Raw genomic sequence first — 20,445 nt, forward strand, 5'->3', positions numbered from 1 at the left:
CCCCTATATCTGTTCTTTTCATTTCATAGGAAAGACAAGAGAGAATGAGAGCAATGGGCACTTGTCCAAGGTTGTCTCTCTGTAAGTGGCAGTAGGATTTACACCAAGGTCTGTGAATTCAGAGTACAAGCTCATGACCACTAGGCTAAGGCATCCATCCAAGAAAGAGCCGAGAATTCAAACTACAATAACCAAGGCCTCAGACCTCAAACCTTTGTAACCACTCTATATTTTTATTTATTTGCTCTTTTATTTTTGTCTCCTCTCCCATCTGTCTCTCTGAGTGATTGCCCCCGTCACCCTGCAAGCAAAAAAGGGCTGGTGGGCTTCTCTTCGGGAATATATATCACGTGGGTGGAGAGAGCAGTGGAAAGGAAGGAAATGGGTACCTCCTTCTGGTAGTAAAGTCAGAGCAAGGGAGGAAGCCCAGGGAATCAAGAAGATGGCATCAGCTTTAATTAAGAAAGCAGACCCAACCCAAGGGATTTATGTGAGCTGTAACCTCTGAATGCTTAATTCAGGAGGCTTTTAAGGTTCTCTCATTTGATTTATTTTTCTAATCCTCCCACCTGTTTCTTCTCATCCATTCCCTGTATCCAACGCTGTTTTCTTGCTGAGAATTGTGTGGTCAAAAGCCCCTCCCAGCCAGGTTCTGGGGGTCCACACAGTCCATGCCAGGCCACCGTGGCCCTGCAGACCACAATTCACAAGACCCAGGCTGTCTAATCTAACGCGCTGCCTTTGCTGGCCTGGGCTTTGACTCTTAGTACTACAGAGATGCCCTCTGCTTCATTGGATGCCTGCCTACTGTGGGCACGCCCTATTACCTGCTGGTCTGCATACCTAACCAGCTAGCCAGCAGCAGTAAATGGTACCTCCCAAACTAATGGCATAATTTTTTCCACAGACCCTCTATGGGAGGTGACATGATTCCAGCAGATCCATGCAACGATTAGGAGCCAGCCCCAACCTGAGAAGCATATTGTCAAGAATATTGTCCGGAATCCACCATTTCTATAGTTATACAATGGCCTCAGACATAGGTGAAGTAGATGCTGTACTTTGAGGGGCTCTGGGAGAGCCTTTTCCTTCCTGGAATAATTTTTCCCACCAGCCTATTTCTGTTTAAATTCTTTTGGTCAAGCATTGCCCTTCCTGGATTCTTCTTTTTAAAAGGGGAAGTCTCAGGGTGCCTGGGTGGCTCATAGGTTAAGCATCTGCCTTCGGCTTAAGTTATGATCTCGGGGTCCTGGGATCGAGCCCCACTTTGGGCTCCCTGCTCAGCAGGGAGTCTGCCTCACCCTCTTCCTCTGCTACTCCCCCCTGCTCATTCTCTCTCTCTCAAATAAATAAAATCTTAAAAAAAATAAAAGGGGGAGTCTCTGGGTGAGGTAACACACTCAATGGCTTTAGTCTAAATAGATATTAGTTATATTCCTTTCATCAAAAGAGATGCGGCATCTTGGGTGCACTGGGTACCAGCCGTGGGAGGTCATTTCTGGAGATGAGAAAGAAGTTCAGAAATGTCAGGGGGACGCATATAAGATCCAGCACTTAACAAGTGCTTCCAACGTGACCGACGTTGTTCTGAATGCTCTACCATACTCACTGAATTATCACCATAGCCCCCTGCGGCAGGTTCTAGCATGGCCCCCATTTTACAGATGTGGAAATGGAGGCTCAGAGAGGTTAAGTAATCTGCCCAAGGTCACACAGCTAGTGAGTGGAGTCCAGAGTTGGGCCTGGAGCCAATGTGTCTTGTCTTTCAGTGTGAAATTGTGCTAGGACTCTCCAAGCCCACCCTGAGGCTCAGTGATTCTCTAGGAGAAGTCCTAGGACTCAGCATGTAATTTGATTTATCACAGCGAGAGGCTACAAAGCGAAATCAGCAAAGGGAAACGGCACATGGGGTTAAGTCCAAGGAAAACCAGGAGTGAGCCTCCAAGAGTCCTTTCCCAGGGGCATCACATGGGACACGCTTAATTCCTCCGGAACAAGTTGTGGCGACACGTGTGAAATGTTGTCTGCTGGGAAGCCCCTTAGACACCCAGCACCCTGGATTTTCACTGGGGGCTAGTCACATAGGCACCCTCTGCCGAGCACATACCAAAATTCCAGACTCCTGGAGGGGAAGCAGGTGCTCAGCTTAAACCACACTGTTTGTACAAACGGTTCAGGCCCAGTGAGCCTCAATCTCGTCAGCTCTGGGAATGGCAGAAACCCTCCTGAAATCCACGCTGTGGTCACCAGCCAAGGCCAACCTTGCAAGTGGGTCTGCTGTGTTCACTCTGTTAATGCACAGGTACCCGATCCACTCACCAGTGTGTCTGAAAAGGAGTGATTTGCTTTTTTCCCTTTTCTATAAGGCTTGAGCCCCCCACCCCCAATAAATCCACATTTATCTCAGGATTAGAATGCATAGGGGCACTTGGCATAGCATTTATCACATAATAAGTGTTTGATAGATATTGTCATCCTCACTGGCTGCTTCCTGCTCATTTCTGTGTCTGTTCGATCTGGTAAGGAGCTCAAGTTAACTCGTAAGGAATTAATGCTTTCTCCATTCCCCCTGTCATTCCCAGGCGGCCCCTGTGAGGTTGAGGTCAATATCTCCAGCACCGGCAAGCTCCCCAATGGCACTGTCTATGCGGCCAAGGGCTCCCAGGTGGACTTCAGCTGCAGCAGTAGCTCCTGGCCTCCACCAATGGTTGAATGGCAGTTTCGGGCCCCAGATTCCAGCACCGAGCCCTTTGGAAACAACCTGACAGTCAGCTACTTCACTCTGCTGCTGATGTCACAAAACCTCCAAGGAAACTACACCTGTTTGGCCACGAACATGCGCACTGGGAGACAGCGAAAGGTGACCACCGAGCTCCTGGTCTACTGTGCGTAAGAAGTGCTCCCCTCCCCCCTCCCCCCTCCCCCGCGTCCTCACCTTGACCCTTCGTGAACTGCATGTTTGTGCCTCTTCCTTTTGTCTACAAAGGCATGCCTGCTTCACGGGTCCTAACGTGCTTCTGCGGCTCTCTCAACACACACGTACACACCAGGCACTGTGTGTCAGAGAGGGAGTCGCTGCTAGAAGCTTGCTGCTAAACAGGGTTACAGGAGAGTCCCTGTGAGCCACAGAAGGAAATTAATGCCAAGCCTCATGCTTGCTTTTTTTTTTTTTTTAATTGAGGTGAAAGTACAGAACAGCCATTTTCAACCTTACGACCCAGTGGCATTTGGTACGTTCACAGTGTTGCACAACCACTGCCTCTGTCTAGTTCCAGAACATTCTCATCACCCCAGATGGAAATCCCATTGCCACTGAGCAGTGACTCCCTCTTCTCTTCATGGCTTCCTGGCAACTGCCAGTCTGTGTTCTGTCTGTCTGCTGTTGCCTCTTCTGGATGTGTCGGGTCAATGGACTCATGAGACACGTGGCTTGTGTGACCGGCTTCTTTCACTTAGCAGCATGTTTTCAAGGCTCATCCATGTTGGAGCAGGTGTCAACACTTCATTCCTTTGTATGATTGAGTTAATATTCCATTGTAGGGAAAGACCACAGTTTGTTTATCTGTTCGGCCATCCTCATTCTGTCCATGAGCTTTTGGGCCCTCTCGCACTGCTAGGAATCAGCAGTCCACAGACCTTTATTCTGGGGGTGAGGACACAGCAGATTCCTTGGATGAAAACCACTGTAGACATGTGGAGTGTGCTCATAATCCATGCTAATGAAAGGAAGCTTCAGAACAACAAATTAGTGAACGGGATAATAACACCTTTCTTAATTCATACATTATTCGGAGCCTTTATAAGTCTCTGTGTTCTGTGTCATAAATGACATTTATTATTTATGAAGTCATAGGTGCTTGTTAGAGGAAACAGATGAGCGTAAAGAAGAAAAGAATATTCTAACCATCATTTTGGTGTAGTATCAATAATTTATCTTGTAGATGACATGTATCTACCCATCCATGTAAGATCCAAACTTATTTCTATTTATGCATGTTATATAAAATATATAAAACATACATATATAATATGTAATACAATATACATATATATCCATAATATATGTCTGTACATATACAATATACATATATACCTACAATATACATAATATATATGTATAAATGTGTAATATATGTATAACATACATATATGTATAATATATACATATATACATAAATAATATATACATATATACATATGTATAATGGAGGCGCCTGGGTGGCTCAGTCATTAGGGGTCTGCCTTCGGCTCAGGTCGTGGTCCTGGGGTCCTGGGATCGAGCCCCGCATCTGGCTCCCTGCACAGCGGGAAGCCTGCTCTCTCTCTCCCACTCCTCCTGCTTGTGTTCCCTCTCTCACTGTGTCTCTCTCTGTCAAATAAATAAATAAAATCTTAAAAAAAAAAAAAAGGGGCGCCTGGGTGGCTCAGTCGTTAAGCGTCTGCCTTCGGCTCAGGTCATGATCCCAGGGTCCTGGGATCGAGCCCCGCATCGGGCTCCTGGCTCAGCGGGGAGCCTGCTTCTCCCTCTCCCACTCCCCCTGCTTGTGTTCCCTCTCTTGCTGCGTCTCTCTCTGTCAAATAAATAAATAAAATCTTAAAAAAAAAAAAGAACATGTATAATGTATATACATATAAAGTATACAATATATGTATATATACATATTATACATCTATAATGTGTGTGGATTTTCATATATAGTTATTAACACATGAGTTACATTGGATTTCCAGGTTTGTAACTTGTTAAATTTTTATGTGTTTTTAGTAATACATGTACATAATAAAAAGGAAGTATATATTAAGGGTGGGGATGAATCCCACCTGTACCTCCCCCTGGGGACCAGCACCGTCCAGTAGAACCTTTTATGAAGATGGAACTGTTCTATTCTGTATGGTCCAGTACAATAACCACCCACCACATAGGGTTCCCGAGCCCTTGAAATGTGGGTGGTGTGATGGAGGAACTAAATTTGTAATGTAATGTAATTAATTTAAATTTAAATAGCCACATTTAAAGGCCACTGTGGCTAGTGAGAAATGCAAAGATAATCAAGGCCCACAACCTTGGAGATTTGGAAATCGGACTATTGTCACACACTAATTTGTGCTAAGGAGCTATTTCAAGGTACGCTAACTGGGCATGATGTTTCTCTGATGCCCCAGTTCTGTAATCCTTAGAGCCAGCCCAGTGGTGATCTCCGAGTCTGCGACTAAGCCCACATGCTCTGGTGTTTTGCAGTCCCCCCTCCATCAGCCCCTCAGTGCCGGGCAGAGATGTCACAAGGATCACTCATGCTGCAGCTCACCTGTCGCTGGGACGGGGGATACCCAGACCCGGACTTCCTGTGGACAGAAGAGCCAGGAGGTGTGGTCGTGGGGACGTCAAAGCTGGGAGTGGAGATGCTGAACCAGTCCCAGCTGTCAGATGGCAAGAAGTTCAAGTGTGTTGGGAGCCACATAGTGGGGCCGGAGCTGGGAGCCAGCTGTGCAGTACAGATCAGTGAGTCTGGCTTGCCTCGTCCCGGGTTGGGGTCCACCCGTCTTTATTCTGAGAGAACCGTTTGCAAGGTCTGGGAAAGAAATCCCAAGATATCGCAGTGAACTGAATTGTTTCTTCTTTTGCTTTGTGTTTCCTTCCTTTCAAACGTTAAAGATGCCTAACCAAGCTTCTTGGTTCTCATCCAAGCTGTTTTCCACTCTTGACAGATACTAATTAAGCACCTGCTATGTGTCAGGTACTGTTTCCAGGTATTGGGGATGGAGTGGTGAACAAGATGGGCGTGGTTCATTTAGTTATGTAACAAACAGCCCCAGAATTAATGGCTTACAACAACACATCATTTATTTATCTTATGATTTCTGTGGGCCAGGAACTCAGACAGGGCACAGTGGGTTTGTCTTGGCTCCATGATTCCTGGGTCTTAGCTGCAAGACCTGGTTAGGAGGGTTGAAATTGTCTGAAGGATCTACTTCCAAGGTGCTCACCCACATGCGTGGCAGGTTGCTTCCTCTCCATGTGGGTCTCTCCACAGGGCCCCTTGACTGTCTTTACAATATGGTGTTGGCTTTCCCCAGAGCAAGTGATGCAAGAGGGAGCAAGCCAGGCCGACGCTATCCTTTCTCTGAACTACCTAGCCTCAGAAGTCACATGGCATCCCGACTGCCTCTTCTGTTCGTTAGAAGTGAGTCACAGTCTGACTCTACTTTCAAGGGGAGTGGGTGGAATTGGGCTCCACTTTTTGAAGGGAAGAGTGTCACATGATTCCTGGACGTGTATTTGGAACCACGACCACTCATCCTTCATAGATTCTTCTGTGTGGGGGTGGGGGTGAGAGGAAGACAAAGTCCAAACACAAGTAAGGTAGGCTCAGATAGTGATAGTACTTGTGAAGAGGATGAAATGGGGTGTGTGAAAGAGTCTCTTCTAGGAAGAGGGCCACTGTTCCTCAGGGACAGGAAGGTCTCCTTGTGGCGGTAGCGTTTTGAGAAGAGACCTGAAGGATGGGAAGGAGCTGGCCGGGTGGGCTGAGTGTTCCTGGCAGAGGAAATAGCAAATGCTGAGGCCCTGAGGTGGAAATGTACCTGGCATTTGACGAACTGAGAGAAGGCCAGTGTAGCCAGAGGGCCGTGCATGAGGTATCCATGAGGCTAGATGGCTGTTGTGGGTTGAATTGTGTCTCCCCAAAAAACATCTGTTCAAGTCCTAATCCTGGCTACCTGTGGATGTGGCCATATTTGGAATAAGAGTCTTTGCGGGTGTGATGAAGTTAAGATGAGGTCATACTGGGTTATGGTGGGCTCTATTCCCGCGACTGCTATCCTTACAAGAGGGCCATTTGGACACAGACACACGGGGAGAATGCCACATGATAATGGAGGCGGGGACTGTAGTGATGCCTCTGTAAGCCCAGAATGCCCATGATGGCCGTCGACCGCCGGAAGCTAAGACAGGCATGGGATGGTGTCTCCCTCGGTAGCCTCCAAAGGAATCAAGCCTGCTGACACCTTGATTTCAGACTTCTGAGTTTTAGAGCCATGAGAGAATGGCTCTGTTGCTTCAGGCTACCCGGTTTGTGGTGCTTTGTGACAGCAGCCCTGGGGATCTAATACAACCGGACGCAAGGACCAGAGAGTGTTGGGTTTTGTTGGCCGTGGGGAGGATTTTCCTCACGGCCTGTCAGGATAATTTACCTCAGAGGGGCGGCTGTGGAGCGCTGGCCTGCTGAGAAGAGAGCCTTGCTGTTCCAGGAGGTGCTTGTTGTCCCAGGCAAGTGGCATTCACATGGCTGTCCCTTCCCCACTGACTCATTCAGCAAACATGTCCCGAGTGTCTGATCTGTGTCCGGTACCTGGCTGGCCTCGGGCAACAGAAGGGACAAGGCTCACTTTCTGCATTACAACAGGGCTTGGCACACGATGGCCCATGGGCCAAATCCAGCCCAACTGGTAGTTTGCAATTTTATTTTTAATGAGATACAACTCACATAACATGAACTTCACTATTTCGAAGCGTATAATGTGGTGGTTTTACGTACATTCACAACGTTGTACTTAACCATCACCGCTGTCTACTTCCAGAACATTTCCATCACCTCACAAAGAAGCCCTACCCACTGGCGGTGACTGTGTGTGAGTACTTCGTTCCCAGGATTTCCATCGATGTGGAGTGTTACCATTAAATCATTAATTTTTTTAGACTTTTCCTATTTGTTCATTAGGACGTGGCATAACTGTTTTAATTTGGGTTTCTTTGATCCTGGTGTGCTTGGCAATTTTCATATGCTTCTTGCGTCCCTATATATCATCTATGAATTAATCTGTTCATATCTTGTCTGTTTTTCTATTGGGTTCATCTTTTCCTATTATTCCCTAAGAGTACTTTATATTAACTTTATCAGTTAATTTCATAGAACTGTCGTGCCTGTCATAGGTATTCTTCTGTCCTCCTTGGCTCCTAAACTACATTTGTGCCTCATCCCTGCTGTGATCTGCAGTTTCTGATTTTGAAGGGGTCACCTCTGTCAGTCCTGCTCTTTTAGGGTTTAGGGTTTTCTTTGCCTGTTTCCAGATCATTCACATGTTGTTTGTAAGCCTTGCAATAGCCTGCAGGTTAGACAGGACGTTTTGTAAGTTGCAGATGTGATGCGGTGTGAACCGACTTACCCAAGATTCACCTAGCTTGTAAGTGATTGAAGCCAGCACTTAGCCCAAGCTGGGCTGACCCCAGAACCCTTGCCTCCCTCGGGGACCCCCTTCCTTGGGACCTAGTCCAGCAAATCTTTTTGGGTAAGAGCTATGTACTTAGCGTGGCACCGGGTCCCGTGGAGGAATACCGAGTCCTGACCTTTGAAGGTCTTAAAATTTACTTGGAGCGAGAAGTCCGAGAACCATGAAATAGGCAATATCAATAATAGTGACATTGACATTTACTGAGTGCAGAGCGTGTGCAAGGTGCTGTGCTCGGTGTTTTCCACACGGTCTCTTGCTTGTTCTCACAATCACCCTAGGAGCTGAGTGCTCACATCACGGATCTCTAGGGGAGACCTTACAGTTCCCTGTGTCCAAGTCAGATCAGACCCCAAGGCCACAGGGATGCTGCATTGGGAGCTGTCTAGGACAGACCTGTGATAGACAGACTAATGTTCCCCCTACAGAGATGTCCATGTCCTAATCCCTGTGACTTTACCCTACATGGCAAGAGAGACTTTGCAGCTGGGATTAAGATCTTGAGATGGGGAGATTATCCTGGATTATCGGGGTGAGCCCCATGTCATTACATGGGTCCTTCTAAAAGGGAGGCAGAAGGGTGGGACTCAGTAGCAGGAGACATGATGACAGATGTCAGAGGTTGGAGTGGGGCAAGGAGGGGCCAGGAGCCAGGGAATGCAGGTGGCTTCGGAAAGCTGAGAGAGCGAGGAAATGGATTCCCACCCCCCCCGGGGGCCTCCAAGAAGGAATGAGCTCTGCCAACACCTTGATTCCAGGCCCACAGGATCATTTCCAACGTCTGACCTCCAGAACTAGAAAAGAATAAATGTGTGTTGTTTTAAATCAGTTTGTAGCAGTTTGTTACAGCATCAATAGGAAATGAATATAGCTGCCTCATTGTCCCCTCAAGCACTCCTGGCAGGCTGTGCACCCATTCTTTGTATGAGCAACGTGGCTATGATGCATGCAAGCCTAGAGTGTAGATGAGGAATGTGGGCTACAAAAGCCTGGCAACTTGGGCTTACAAGAGTAACCAACTCGGGGCTCCTGGGTGGCTCAGTGTCAGTTGCATGTCTGACTCTTTTTTTTTTGATAAAGATTTTATTTATTTATTTGACAGACATAGCGAGAGCAGGAACACAAGCAGGGGGAGTGGGAGAGGGCGAGCAGGCTTCCCGCTGAGAGGGGAGCCCGACTCGGAGCTCGATCCCAGGACCCCGGGATCATGACCTGAGCCGAAGGCAGACGCTTAACGACTGAGCCACCCAGGCGCCCCGCGTGTCTGACTCTTGATTTTGGCTCAAGTCACGATCTCAGGGTTGTGAGCTCGAGCCCCACATCCAGCTCCGTGCTCAGTCGGGAGTCTGCTTGGGGTTTTCTCTTTCCTTCCTCTGCCCTTTTCCCCGCGCGCACTCTTTCTCTCCCTCCCTCTCTCTCAAATAATAAATAAAATCTTAAAAAAATTTAAAAAGTAACCAATTCATCCTGGTTTGCCCAAGACTTTCTCAGTTTTCTCACTGAAAGCTCCGTGTCCTAGGAACCCCCTCAGGCTTCAGCAAACTAGGACAGTTGGTCACCCAAAATCCTAGGGGCACCACTTATTTGGTTGTGTGACTTTGAGCAAGTAACTTAACTTTCTCTGGGTCTCAGTTTCCTTATCTGCAAAATGAGGTAGTAAGTTTAACAGTGCCTAGCCCATAGTAGATGCTCAATAAATGTTAGCTTTTATTATTACATGAGACCAAGTGCAGGACAGAAATTCCTGGAGTTGCTTCATCAGGAAGGTAGTAATATTCTTGAAAATCTCAGGCCATGGTTTGAGTCTCCCTGAACGTTTGTCTTTCTTTACGTTCTGATCACCAGGGAGCCCCTCCCTTCTCTCTGAGCCCATGAGGACTTGCTTCGTGGGGGGCAATGTGACGCTCACCTGCCAAGTGACTGGAGCCTACCCCCCTGCCAAGATCCTGTGGCTGAGGAACCTCACCCAGCCTGAGGTGGTCCTCCAGCCCAATGGCCACTATCTCATCACGCAGAATGGCCAGATCTCCAGTCTCACCATCCGCAACTGCTCCCAGGCCCTGGATGAGGGCTACTATGTCTGTCAGGCTGAGAACCCTGTGGGGGTGCGGCAGGTGGACATCTGGCTGACCGTGAAAGGTGAGTGAGGGCAGGGGCCCCAAAGGAGGACGGTGAGAGCTTCAGAGGACCAGGCACCAGCATGGGGACAGTTTGGTTCTTCCCTATTACGCGGGTCACTGCCACTGGGGAGAAGGCGTATCTGCTTGACTGTGACTTGATAAGGTGGAAAAACTATTATCCAGTCGTAACTCTCTAACATTGCATGGGGATAAAAAAAAAAAAAAAGAATTTATGTTGGGGCGCCTAGCTGGCTCCATCGGAAGAGCATGTGACTCTGGATCCCGGGGTCATGTGTTGGAACCCCACACTGGGTGTAGAGATTGCTAAAATAATAATAAAATAAAACTTAAAAAAATAATAACTTGTTACATCCCAAAGAATATATATATTATAAATATAAAATACATAAAAAACAAAAAATGTAAGTCGTGAAGCATAATAGCAAAATGCACACCTGAGAAACTACCATCCCGCTTAAGATACAGAGGGGTGCCTACAATGCTGAAGTTATTTGTAGGTAGCGTGGCCAGATTTAGAAAATGACAACAAAGCTAAAAAAAAAAAAAAAACCAGGATGCCCACTTGAATTTGCATTTTAGAAAAACAAAGCATTTTTTAGTGTAAGTATATCCCACATTTTCCATGGGACATACTTATTCTAAAACAGGATTCATTGTTTATCTGAAATCCAAAGTAAATGGGCATGTTGTATTTTTTTCGGCCAACCCTACCTCTAGACCCCTTTCCAGTCTCATCCTGGGCCTCCTGAAAAAGGTAAGCAACTATCCTGAATTTTTTTATTCAAGAAAAATTTTACTACATAGTGAAATCCTTGCTGTTTCCACTCCACATTTTGTTCCTAGGGTTTATTCATGCCAACATGTGTAATTATACTTTGTACCTCTTCACTGCTGTAGGATTTTCTACTGTGTCATGGTTCCACAACTAAGTTACTAATTTTCCTGCTGATAGACTTTGGTATTGTTTCTGATTTTGATGTTGTTGTTGTGATGAGCAAAAGTGTTGCCATGAAAATCTTTTACCCAGCTCCTTGTGTACACATATATAGCAGGTCCCTAGGCAAATATTTCTCTAGGACATATGTAGAAGGAATAGAAAGGAAGGGTTATGCACATTTGTATCTTTCTGGGATAATAGCAAATCATTTTCCAAAGTGGTCGTACCAATTTCTATTCACAGCAGCAGTATTGAAGAGTGTTGAGTTGTTCTGCATTTTTGCCTTCAGGCTTTGTGATTTTTGCCCATTAAGTACATGTAAAATGGAATCTTACTGTTCTAATTGGCCCTTCTGTGTTACCAAGAAGATTGAACATTATTTCATATGTTTGCTATTTGTGTTTCTTCTGTGAAATACTCACTGTGTCTTTTGACATTTTCCCCTTTCTTACAGATATGTAGGAGTTCTTTAGAAATTCTGCATACTAATTCCTTGTTAGTTTTACATGTTACAAGTATTTCCTTTTAGCTTGTTTGTCTTTTTTTGCTTTCTTTTTGGTATCCTTTGATTAGCAGACATTCTTACTTTCATGTAGTTAATTTTATGGATCTTATATCATTAGCAATTTTTACATCTCAAGAAATCTTATCTCCCCCACGGCCACAAAGATACTATCCTATACTTTCTCCTAAAAAGTTTTAACATTTTGCCTTTTACAGTTAAATCTTTAACCCATCTAGAATTGATTTTTGTGAATGGTGTGAGGTGTGGGGATTGAGTTTCTCCCCCGCCCAAATTTGGATAGCCATCGATTCCAGCACCATTCTTGAATAATTCCTCTTTTACTCACTAATCTATCATCTATCAAATTTTCTTTTACGTGTAGTCTGTTCTTGGGTTCTCTATTCTGTTCCATTCATCACTACTGTTTATCATGGGACCAATAGCTCACCTTCTTCATTTCGGTGGCCTTATAAACAGTCTTGATGTCTGGAGATTTTAACCTTCCAGTCTTCCTTTGCATCACATGCTTTCCACAAACTGTCTGAGGTCGGGAAATGAGATATTTATCTTCTTTACGGAGAGGTCATATGCCTTGCCGGATATCATGGAACCAAAACAAAACTGAGACCCAGGCAGAGGAAGGGAGCTGTTGCTCTTTGACCAGCACGTCAAAGAATCAATGGAATGAATCAGTAGTGTGATTTGTCGGGGCACCTGGGTGGCTCAGTCGTTAAGCGTCTGCCTTCGGCTCAGGTCATGATCCCAGGGTCCTGGGATCGAGCCCCGCATTGGGCTCCCTGCTCGGCGGGAAGCTTCTCCCTCTCCCACTCCCCCTTCTTGTGTTCCCTCTCTCGCTGTGTCTCTGTCAAATAAATAAATAAAATCTTTAAAATAAATAGTGTGGGGGCGCCTGGGTGGCTCAGTTGGTTAAGCGACTGCCTTCGGCTCAGGTCCTGATCCTGGAGTCCCTGGATCGAGTCCCGCATCGGGCTCCCTGCTCAGCGGGGAGTCTGCTTCTCCCCCGACCCTCCCCACTCTCATGCTCTCTCTCAAATAAATAAATAAAATCTTAAAAATAAAATAAAATAAAATAAATAGTGTGATTTGTCTTTGCAGAGCCTTTAAATATCGGGGGACTTGTGGGCACCATCATGAGCCTCCTGCTGCTGGGACTGGCTATCATCTCAGGGCTTATGTTATATTACAACCCCGTGTTCTGCTGGAAAGGTAAGGATTTCTTGGGTCCCTTCGTTTACCTTTGAGGCTTCTTGAAAGGGTGTGGGTGGGGGAAGGAGGCCCCGGTTGTGCTCCTACCCAAGGTCCCATTCTATAGGCTTCTTGACTGGGGCCGGATGTACAATAATGAGTCACTTAAGTACCATCCCGGAACACCCTGTCACCTGTCGTGTTGGGTCAGTTTTCTCATTTCTCCGTTTCTTTTGCAAACATTAGATTAAAAACTTTGCTGAAGTGGATGTTACTGGATATTAATTTTCTTTCCTTTCTCCCTTCAGTAGGAAGCACTTTCAGGTGAGTGTTCCTAGAATCGAGTCAAAAACCCATTTCTGTGGTCTGTCTTCCCTGCTGTTTTTGTTTTCTTTGTAAGAGCAATACTAGCAGCCGCTGTGGAGGACCCACCATGTGCTGAACACTGGGTGGAGGGGCTTCGTTAGGCCTTATTGGAAACTCTTTCATAAACTCTTCAGGAGGGTGGTGGCACCTCCATTTTCCAGATAAGGAGATGGACGCTCAGGGAGTTAAAGTAATTTCTGCAAGCTCACCCAGGAAATGAATAGTGGCGCCTGCGTTCCGATCCAGGTCTGACTGATTCCGAAGTCTGTGCTCTTTTTGTGATGCCAGACCTCAGGGTGTAGTACCAGACCCCAGACCTCAAGCTGGGCTCTCACTGAAGCATAAAGATGGTGTGTGGGCTGTGAGCCCAGGCATGTGCGCATTTATTTTATTTAATTTCCTAAAAAGAGCTGAAAGGAAGAATAAGTCATAGTCTCACAGCATGTTTTGGAAGACTAGTCTGAGCATGCTCTCCCAAAAGGAAATCTCAGGGGGCGCCTGGTTGGCCCAGTCGGTTAAGCGTCTGACTCTTGATTTTGGCTCAGGTCATGATCTCAGGGTCATGGATTGAGCCCTAAGTCAGGCTCTGTGCTCAGCGGGGAGTCTGCTTGTCCCTCTCCCTCAGCTCCTCCCTGTGCTTGCGCACTATGTCTAAAATAAATAAATAAAATCTTAAAAAAAAAAAAAAAAACCTCAGTAGGGACAAGGTAACTAAATGGAACTTGTGTAATCATTTCCTAAAGAGATTCTGGATTGGAGCAAAGAAGTCTTCTCTTTGTTCCTTTTAACCAGTTTATGAAGGGATATTCCTGTTCTGGGATGATCTTTCACGGGAAAATGTTACCTTTACTGCCCTGTATTTGAGGGACATCTCCCCAGTGAGCCTTTCATTCCCCAGGCCTATTTCTCACAGGAGGAGGCAGCAAGGCATAGTGGAAAAACGCTTTGTAACTAGCGGACCTGGGCTCAGATTTGCACCTCTGCCATTCCCAAGCCCTGTGCTCTTGGAAAATCTCTGATTCTCTCTGAGCCTCTGTCTCCTCATCGGTTTTCCAGAAGGAGACTGTGAAGATTATATGAAAATGTAATGCTCCAGCACTGTCACTGGCCCGTGGCATGTGTAAGAAATGCACAGTCTGGCTGGGTAGGCAGAACCAGCAGTGAACTGGAGAATTAAATGCTAAACCGCTGGGCATGGACTCCAAGTGCAATCATGGTTCAAGGGCTTGCGGGGAGGGAGAGGACTTTACCTGGGCCTTGAATAATGAGTAGGAGGCAAAGTTTCAGTAAGTAGAGCAGAAATAAAGGGCGTTTCAGGAAAGGAACGTAGCATTCGTGTACGTGCTGTGAGGGGAACTAAAATGGTAGGTTCCTGGGACAAAGAGTCACCTGCCCAAGGAGCAGAGGGGAGTAATAAAACCCACCCAGGAAAATACATGATTGTCTGTAGGAATCTGTGGCTGCATCTCTTTGAGAGATTACAATCACACCATCCTCTCTTAACTGAGGTGAACGCACAAAGAATTTTCCATGTTACAAAAGAGGTTGCCATCAATCCAGTGTTTTCTCTTCAGAGAGGGCTGATGTTAGGGGAAAAAAAATGGGGTATCTTCTTGATTATTTCTTCCCCTTTGGAAATTAGGGGACAAGACATGGGGGATGTCATGGTTTTGGTGGATTCAGAAGAAGAGGAGGAGGTAGAGGAGGAAGATGCCGCTGAAGAGGAGGAAGAAGAGGAAGAAGCAAATGAGAGAGAGGCATCGCCAGAAGAAATCCGTAAGCATGGCCACGTTCACAGAGTGACTGCCCTGGTGAATGGGAATGTCGACTGGATGGGCAGTGGGCTCCAGGCTCTGCAAGGTGAGCTCTTTCTCCTTCAAAGCACTCTGTTAGGCTGCACTGGGACTCCCAGTAAGAATCTCTGAGAGGTGAGTCTAGTTTTAAAGGGTGGGGAAGGTAGTTAAAGCTTCATCTAGGATCTGTCAACTCCCGACCCCACAATTAAACTGACAGACATTTATCAAGGACCTGCTCTGGGAAAGGCACGATATTGGCATTGTTGGGGGAATAAAAAAAAAAAGACCGATCATAACTGTAGGCAGGGAGCTTTCCAAGACCAGTCAGAGGGTACCGAGGAAAACTTGGGGAAACTTAAGACGGAAGCAAGATTGAACCATCACTTTGAGAGAGCAGTAGAAGAGCTGTTGCAAGGAGGAATTTGATTATTGCCAGAGGAATGATAGGCTTAAAAATCACAGGACCTCAGGGGCGCCTGGGTGGCTCAGTCGTTAAGCGTCTGCCTTCAGCTCAGGTCATGGATACCGGGGTCCTGGGATCAAGCCCCGCGTCTGGCTCCTGGCTTGACGGGGAGCCTGCTTCTCCCTCTCCCTCTGCCTCTTCCCTGCTCATGCTCTCTCTCTCTCTCTCTATCTCTCTGTCTCAAATGAGTAAATAAAATCTTTAAAAAAGAAATCACAGGACCTCAGAGAGAGGTGAGTGGTTCAGGGGTGCATTGGTTGGGAGACGCTTAATGGCAGAAGGAGGATATGAAGCAAGTCTTTCAGGACAGTTGAGTTTGAATAAGCAGAAAGGAGAGAGAGAGAATTCCAGGTGAGGGGACTGGCACGAATCAGGTGATGCAGTATCAAGCAGTATCAAGCACGTCTAGAGGATCTTGAGTGAAAAGAACAGGAGAAAAGGGGAACACACACCCTGCCCCACCTGCTCCCCTGTGAATTCCCGTTCTGAGGCTTACCGGTGAAGGACTAGGAAGTGCAGTGATTGAAAACGGATGGTGGAGATGGAGTGACCTCTTGTTTAGCTCACTCAGACTCGGATCTGCTTTTCCCTCCTGTCCAGACGACAGCAGTGAGGAGCAGAGTGACATCGTTCAAGAAGAAGACAGGCCAGTTTGAAGAAAGAGAACTATCCTCCGTTATCCCATCTTAAAAGCCTGGAAAGCTACGTTGAAGATGAGCTTTTCATCCTGCTTTGACTTGACTTGCACCCCTGCCTGAGGGCTGAAAATGGTTTGGGACACTCAGCGAAAAAAGAAAAACACACACAGATTCCCTTCCCCACCCCACCCCCTTTTTTTTTCTAAATTGGTTTGATTTGCTGTTAAGTTTTCTCATTGATGTTAAAACGTGTTGGGAACAGGCAGTGCGTGGCGGGGAAAGGTGCATTTGGCATCTGAGGTGCCCCCTTCACTGTGACTCTGGCTTGATCCAGGTTGACTGATGCTGATTTGGAGGGGACAAGAGTGGGGGAAAGCACCTGGCCTCCATGCACAGTGCTCCCAGTACACTCTTAGAGGTCCGTGACCAGCTTGCCCCATACACACAAGGGAATAGTGTGGGGTGATAGGGACACCTCCTTTATCACTGCCCGGAAAGCCAGGCAGACGTCACCTCCCTGGAAAAGGGATGACTGATGGGGAGTCAAAGGGAGGCAGTTTGGCTCAGGTTTCGGAGTTGTAAACACCTAGGCTTGAACGTGGGCCCTGCTCCTTACTGGTTTCCTGGCCTTGGGCACGTTGCTTTCCTCTGCCGGGGCCTCAGTTTCCTCATCTGTAAAATAGGTGAAATCATACCTGCCTTACAGGGTATGGTGGGGACTAAATGAGGTATTGTGGAGGGGAAAGTGCTATCCAGCAGGTGTTCAGTAGATGTTCTTTATCCTCTCCTCTGCCTTTCCTAGTGGAAGAAACTATGTCATCTGTAAGTTACAGGCTGCTGCCTGGGCCTCTCCTTCTTTGTAAAATGGTTTCAGAGGAAGCATTATCAGGGCTCTCCTGACGCTATTTGCTTCCCTGGAGGTGTAATTCTTTTCAAAAGAGGTAGGGGCCCCTAAGAGGAAGTGCCTTTCATTAGAACCTCTCATTTTGCAGAGCTTCATATTGATACAAAAGCCTCTTGGGTGACTCCCTAGTAGCTTGCAGATTTTTCCATTCTCCCCTTTCTCCTGTGGCTTTGAAAGAAGGCAGGAGAAATGTTTTGCGATGGAGTACCTGGTGATAAGTACTCCTTGGGCAGACTAGTTCCTCTGGCCTCCATTTCTCGATCTTGGAAATGGGGACGGGGAAAACTTGTTTCCTTCCTCCTACTTAAGGAGAGTATGAGGATGCATTGATCAACAATGTAAAGTTTTGAATGAAATAACATCTGATGAGTTTAAGCTGCTGTTTCCAGATCCCTGTACAGCCCAGAGATTGTTCGTCTCTGATATGTTCATCTCTTATATGTCAGAGACCTAATAAGGGTGCAAAAGATGTGGGCTAAACATGAAAATCTGACTTGAGTTTGCACTCTTTAATGTTCATATCCCACTTGCTGGGCAAGAGCTAAGGCTTAAGGGAGAGCTTCCTTTCTCCAAATAACAGGGACTGGGACTCCAGTAAGATGAGAAGCTGGTTGTCTGCAGCGTTCCCCTGTAGACTGCTGACAACCCACCATGGAAGATACACCAAAAGTCAGAAAATCATCCTTGCCAGGTAAAATTTATTGTGATGCAGTAAGTGCCAACTGGTAATTCTCACCGTGGGACTGACCAGGAACTGCTGCGAAGAAAAAGGTGTCACGGGGAGGAGTCTAATTTTCTTGGATGAAAAGATTGAACTGAGCAAATGACTAGGAGTGAACCCCATCCCCAGCTGAGAGCCCTGTGGATCGCAGAGGCTGGCTGCAGGTTCTTACCCCCAGCTAATCTGGGGTGTATAGCAAACTGCGGTTCTTATGTGCTGGGGCTTCTGCCGCCCAGCACTTCCTGGATGTCGCCACTCTGGACAGCCCAAGTCACTGTTTCAGAACAGGAGACTTGAGTTGCTTCTAAATCACTGAACTCTGAGTCTGTCTCCCTTTAGAATCTTCCACGATTAAATTCCTGACTTTGAGGGTTCACTCTGCAGAGGCAACCATATTTAAAAAAGAAAAAAAAAAACAGGAAAAAAATTCCTAGCTAGGAACGCAGAGAATGATTTGCAAGATCACTGAGACGCTTTGCAGAACTTCTTCTCTTGCACACGCACCTGATGATAGGAAATCTTTGGGGCAAGGGTTTTCCGCTAGCAACTGGGGGCTTCAAGGTCTTGTTGCCAAACGCTCTACACCCTAGATTAGCTGAGTCACGACTTTGGTCACTCATATCTGAGCCCTGGGTCAGTTGAGAGCACAGGTATCGGCAGCCTTCAAGTTTTAAAGGATTGTTAAAGAATTAGGTCTTTCTTTTATTTTAAGATGACTCATCCCTAAAACTACAAGCATGAGACAGTGGGTTACAAACTCTCTGTGGCAAAGTCCAGGTTGTTCCATTGTGCTGTTACACAATCGAATCGGAAGGTATTCTGAACTCCAAGATCCACTTACCAGAACCAGGAAGATAAATACTGAACGGCTATCACAACTGACATTTCAGAAGGAGACACTGGGGAAGGGCTCAGGCAATCCTGCGGCTTTGATATTCTAATTCTCACAAGCACATATAGGCCCTAAGACTGCAGACAACCCACCATGGAAGATACACCAAAAGTCAGAAAATCATCCTTGCCAGGTAAAATTTATTGTGATGCAGTAAGTGCCAACTGGTAATTCTCACCGTGGGACTGACCAGGAACTGCTGCGAAGAAAAATTAGATCCCTCTGCATTATCTACATGTTAATATTTGGTGTGCTGTGGGAGGGGTGGGGACAGAGAAATTTATTCTGAGGTTATAATATGAATTTTTAAAAGATTATGGAATAAAGTTATTTTTAAATAAATGCTTTAATGATCTTGATTTAGACTTGATTAGTAAACTGAAAGATTTGGAGAAATGGGTTTGCCTCCCCCAGTTTTTTTTACTGGCTTTCCCTGTGTTGGCAATAAAAACGTTCTCATTGCCATTTTATTCTTTATAGATGCTCTCTCACACTGAGACTCCTGCACCTTTCCTGATCTCCTTGAGAAACTTGTTCTTCCATTTTGTCCCCCTTCCCTGCCATACCTCTTTTTGGTCAGACTGCATGCTTTCTAACATTAAAGGGTTAGGGTAGCAGTCTTCAGGGAGAACCTGGATCTGCTGCTGGGCTGGCTGAAAAGATGAATTCTATCAGCTGTCCTGTAGTTGTGGGTGGCCTTGGGAGTTCTTTACTGGGCTCAGCTAATTGTAACCCCCATAATGTCTCATGGGACCTCCCACTTTCCTGTCCTAGGCCCAGGCTAGACCGCAGTTTTTAGAGGAAGCTTCAAGTCAGTCTCCCTCTTAGGTCATTCTTCCTCCCACCCCTTTCTTTACTGCCCTCCAGTCTCGCTCCCGGCTCCCTCCTCCTTGCCCTGGCCTTGCTCCCCATCTCTTTATCACAGCGGTTCCACCTTAACTTACATCCTTTCTAACCAAACCCATGCTTCTACCTTAACCTCAGTGTCCCACGTTCCTTTCCACCCAGCCCCTCCCTTTGAATATGTGTGGGTTTAATCCAAGCTGGTTTCTGAGTCCCCACTGTACCCCTGGCCTGTTTCGCTTCTCTCCCTGTTGTCCCCAACACCTCTTTGCGTGAACTTCCGTCCTCCTAGGTCACACCCATGTTTACCCAGTTTGTCCAGGTTTGGACCCCCACTCTTCTTGGATTCCCCCCTTTTTTTTTTGTCTGGCCCGCTGCCCCTTTCTCACCGCCCATTTTAACCTTGACATGCTCGTTTTCACCCTCCATTTTCCGCCGGGTTTGTCTTTTTCTAGTTCCCATTTTCAAAAACCGGCGGCTTACCATTCCTAACCCCTGAGCTGGGCTCCTCCACCAAAGCTCCCATTTAACCTCTGAGCTCCCGGCCTCAGCGCCCCCATTTTATTCCCCAGGCTCGTTCCTTCCTTCCCGCCTCTCACCGGCTCTGGAGTTCCCGGACCCCCTCCCCCCAATTCTTCCCTCGGCCCCCGCTTTTTGTCCCCCCCCAGTTCCCTTGATCCCTGGTGTCTTCAGGTCCTCGTTCTCGAGCGACAGTCTCCTTCCTATTCGCTCCCCCCTTTTTCACCTGGTTCCCAGCCCCTCCGGCTTTCTCCCCGCCCCATCTCCCCCAGTTCTCTCATCAGTCCT

At 46.7% G+C, this 20,445-nt stretch overlaps 1 protein-coding gene across 5 annotated transcripts in view; it reads left to right on the plus strand.

Moving 5' to 3' along the window:
• Positions 1-19,137, plus strand: part of VSIG10 (V-set and immunoglobulin domain containing 10) — a 30,412-nt gene extending 11,275 nt beyond the window's left edge. For 2 of the 5 annotated variants that reach the window (XM_081802111.1, XM_081802110.1), the window contains 7 exons: positions 2,583-2,885; positions 5,240-5,500; positions 10,072-10,365; positions 12,926-13,036; positions 13,324-13,339; positions 15,024-15,241; positions 16,241-19,137. In XM_081802111.1, coding sequence (XP_081658237.1) covers positions 2,583-2,885; positions 5,240-5,500; positions 10,072-10,365; positions 12,926-13,036; positions 13,324-13,339; positions 15,024-15,241; positions 16,241-16,296 — 1,259 coding nt within the window. In that variant the 3' untranslated portion in view covers positions 16,297-19,137. Of the gene's footprint in view, positions 1-2,582; positions 2,886-5,239; positions 5,501-10,071; positions 10,366-12,925; positions 13,037-13,323; positions 13,340-15,023; positions 15,242-16,240 lie in introns of those variants that run through there. The other 3 variants (XM_081802112.1, XM_081802114.1, XM_081802113.1) reach the window with 3 other exon arrangements.
• The last annotated feature ends 1,308 nt before the right edge of the window (positions 19,138-20,445 follow it).

The sequence above is a fragment of the Leptonychotes weddellii genome, chromosome 13 (genome assembly GCF_054177405.1).
Source record: "Leptonychotes weddellii isolate Sample4059 chromosome 13, ASM5417740v2, whole genome shotgun sequence".
In the NCBI taxonomy this organism is placed as follows: Eukaryota; Metazoa; Chordata; class Mammalia; order Carnivora; family Phocidae; genus Leptonychotes; species Leptonychotes weddellii.